The sequence below is a fragment of the Zingiber officinale genome, chromosome 6A (genome assembly GCF_018446385.1).
Source record: "Zingiber officinale cultivar Zhangliang chromosome 6A, Zo_v1.1, whole genome shotgun sequence".
Taxonomy (NCBI): domain Eukaryota; kingdom Viridiplantae; phylum Streptophyta; class Magnoliopsida; order Zingiberales; family Zingiberaceae; genus Zingiber; species Zingiber officinale.
In genome coordinates this window covers 115,729,403-115,732,812 of record NC_055997.1, presented here as the reverse complement: position 1 = coordinate 115,732,812, position 3,410 = coordinate 115,729,403, and the positions used below count along the sequence as shown (strand labels likewise).

General features: G+C 40.6%; 1 protein-coding gene across 1 annotated transcript; it reads left to right on the top strand.

Annotated features, from left to right (window-relative positions):
• Positions 1 to 433: 433 nt before the first annotated feature.
• On the top strand, positions 434 to 2,462 carry LOC121997604 (triacylglycerol lipase OBL1-like). Its single transcript, XM_042552105.1, has 5 exons — positions 434 to 838; positions 944 to 1,182; positions 1,263 to 1,296; positions 1,366 to 2,015; positions 2,095 to 2,462. Exons 1-5 carry the CDS (start codon positions 490 to 492, stop codon positions 2,407 to 2,409), a joined length of 1,587 nt encoding a protein of 528 aa, XP_042408039.1. The 5' UTR covers positions 434 to 489; the 3' UTR covers positions 2,410 to 2,462.
• Positions 2,463 to 3,410: the final 948 nt, after the last annotated feature.

Here is a 3,410-nt window from a genome sequence, read left to right as displayed (position 1 = left end):
AGAGGTCGAAATTCGAGACTTTTTCGGATTGTCTGTTTCCCAAGTACTGAGACAAATCATGATCGCAAATTGTGCCCACACACGAGTCAACATGCTTTAATACAATCCAGGCTCTAGATTTATATCCTCCCTACGCATCCACTCGTCCAAGCATTTGTTCACACTCTTAATATATGTGAATCAATCAATATAAATCAACCAACATATCATGAAACTCTCAATATGAGATTAAAATCTCATTTACAATGGAACCTCTTTACTCTCTTATCTCTTCCCCATTCATTCTCTTATATAAAAAAAAAAAAAAAAAAAAAAAAAAAAAAAAAAAAAAAAAAAAAAACATGTATGATGAAATACATGAGTCCTTCGACATAACCAATTGAACCCATCCGACCGAAAACTTCTTCTATAAAACTAGTGATCTTTTCGCACCACTTGCCACTATAATAGTATCGCTTTCCTTTCATTTCCTTTACTTTCCTCCTCTCAATGGATAACGGAGAAGAAGTCCATGATGAGAGAGAGTCCATGATCATCCGCCGTGATCAGCTGAGCTTCAAAAACATCTTCAGATCATTTTCTTTTCCAAGGCAAAGGCAGCCCTTCTCTGACTATGCATTTGGGTACTCCTTCACCGCACCTAAATCCGGCACCACCGGCGGCCGCTACTGCCGATCCATCCGGTCTCATTTCTGCACCCCCCTCACCCTCATCACCATGAAAATACTACTTCAAGTCGCGACTCCGTTGAAGTGGCTTGGCCTCGTCGTGGAGTTCCTCCTCAACTTGATCTCCCTCAATGGTGGAATACTCGGCTTAATTTGGAGGCTCATGACAGGTTCTATCTAGTTTTATCTATATATATATATATATATATATATTAATTCCCTCGATGAAAAGTTCGATATAGTCATGGGTTTTAATTAGCATCGATCGTTCTCAGTGAGGGTTAAATTTCCCCGGCGCGGAACCGCAGAGTTCCGATCGGTGCTGGCTTTCGTCGACGACCGAGTGGAGCTCGACGGGAAAAGGTCTCTCAATAACTACTTCACTCCCTTAATGGAGCTCAAAGATCACGGCGGCCTAGGTGACATCAATATCTTCGATCTCACAATGATGGCCGCCAAAATTTCTTATGAGAATGCCGAATACATTAAGAATGTCGTCAACAATCACTGGAAGGTAGATACAATTAATTAAATTTCTAATATTTTTAAGAGATTTCAATTGAGAATTATATTAATCCAAAGTTATTGATGCAGATGCACTTTGTTCGATTCTATGACTGCTGGAACAGTAAGTCGATATATATATATATAATTAATTAAGATTTCGATCGATATGTATTTTGTAATTCTTTTGCAGAATTTTTGGAATCGAACGGAACGCAGGCGTTCATCTTCTGCGACAAGAAGGAGGACGCCGACCTGATTGTGTTGGCGTTCCGTGGCACCGAGCCCTTCAACGCCTACGACTGGTCCACCGACGTCGACCTCTCCGTCATCCACGCCGGCAAGCTCGGCTACCTCCACCTCGGCTTCCTCAAGGCCCTCGGCCTCCAACACGAAGAAATCTTCGACCTCGGCTTCCCCGAGCACCTGAAGATCGACAAGCCCGCCAAAAAGCCCGCCGCCTACTACGTCCTGCGAGCAGACCTTTCGGACCTCCTCGCCGCCCATAGGAAAGCGAAGATCATCGTCACCGGCCACAGTCTGGGCGGCGCGCTGGCCACCATCTTCCCGGCGATCCTCTCGTTCCACCGGGACACGGGCTGCGCCGGCGCCGTCCTGAGCTCCTTGGCCGGGGTGATGACGTACGGCCAGCCGAGGGTGGGCGACGAGACGTTCAAGGCCTACTTCGAGTCGCTGATGCAGGGGAAGCTCTACGTGCGCATGGTCTACCGGTTCGACCTCGTCTCTCGCATCCCCTTCGACGACTACGACGAGGACAACCGACTCTCGCCGTTCACCCACTGCGGCAAGTGCATCTTCTACAACGGATGGTACCACGCAAAGGTACGTACATCCATCCATCGATCGATCGATCGATCGATCGACAGATGAATTAATTACTAAATTCGATGGGTACGTGCAGGTGCTCGAGGAAGCTCCCGAGCCCAATTCGATTGATCTGGTGACGGCGGTGCCGAGGATGTACTTGAGCGTGTGGACTGACCTCTTCAACGCGCTGTTCGCCCTCAGGTTCAACGAGGGAAGGGAGTTCGAGGAAGGGCCGTGGCTGATCCTCTTCCGGCTCCTCGGCGGCCACGTCTTCCCCGGCGGCGCGTTTCACAGTCCTAGAGACTACGTCAACGCCACGAGGCTAGCCAAACTGGACCAGAGAAGCTCAGCTCTGCTACGATCCAGCAAAACGATGGCCGAAATAAATTTGCTTAAAGAAATTAATTAAAATCTTATGATATTTAAAATAAATAAAATTGTGGAGCTGCTGTGGTACTACTATTTCTCAAAATCCCGATAAATATAAATAATTAAATTATTTTGAAAATTAGACTAAATTAGATTTTTTTAAAAAAAATTATTTCAATTTAATTAATTTTATATCGATCATAAAATTTAAAATTTGATTAAACTAATTAAATCAAAATGTCATTAATAATAATCAGTCAATCTGATTTTTTTTTAAAAAAAATTGATTAATTTAATAATCCAACAAATTAACTGATGTTATATTTTTTCTATTTCTTCTACTGTAATAGTTGTGGTAGGACATTCAAGTTGTCTCCTAGGCATCCACCGTATCCCAACTACCGTGTATTTATAAGAATTTTTTCTCTAAATGAGGAGTGTAATCAAAGGATATTGGACTTCTAGGTTGGTCGTCATATGTGCTTTCTAATTTATCCTGATGATCGATAGAAAACTTCCGTGGAACGAATCGATCATCTCAGACTCAACTTTGATTAATTATTTTTTTTATTTCTTCTACTCCAGTAGTAATGATCTAAATCATGCGTAGCCCTCGACATGGCACCACCGCAAACCATTGCCTAATTAAGTAAATAAAGTTGTGTTTCCTTAAATTTCAAAAATAAAATAAAATAAATAAATAAATAAATCATTAGAATTTTAAGAACATTGGAATAAATAAAATCGTGGAGAGTCTTTCTTTAAGATTTTTTTACTGAATGAGTAAAATGTCAATTAGATTGAAATAATAGATGAAATTAATTTATTTAAATTTAAAAATCATTAATTTGAAATTTTATTCTTATTCGACGATTATAAATTTTAAATTTGATTAAATTAAATCCATAGACAAAAATCAAGCATAATAAATTCTAATACTATAGCACCAATCGACTTTTAATAATAAAGTTTGATTAATTCGGTAATCGGTCTAATTGGTTTGTTATATTTTACTAGTCAATTTCAATTGATTCTATTTAT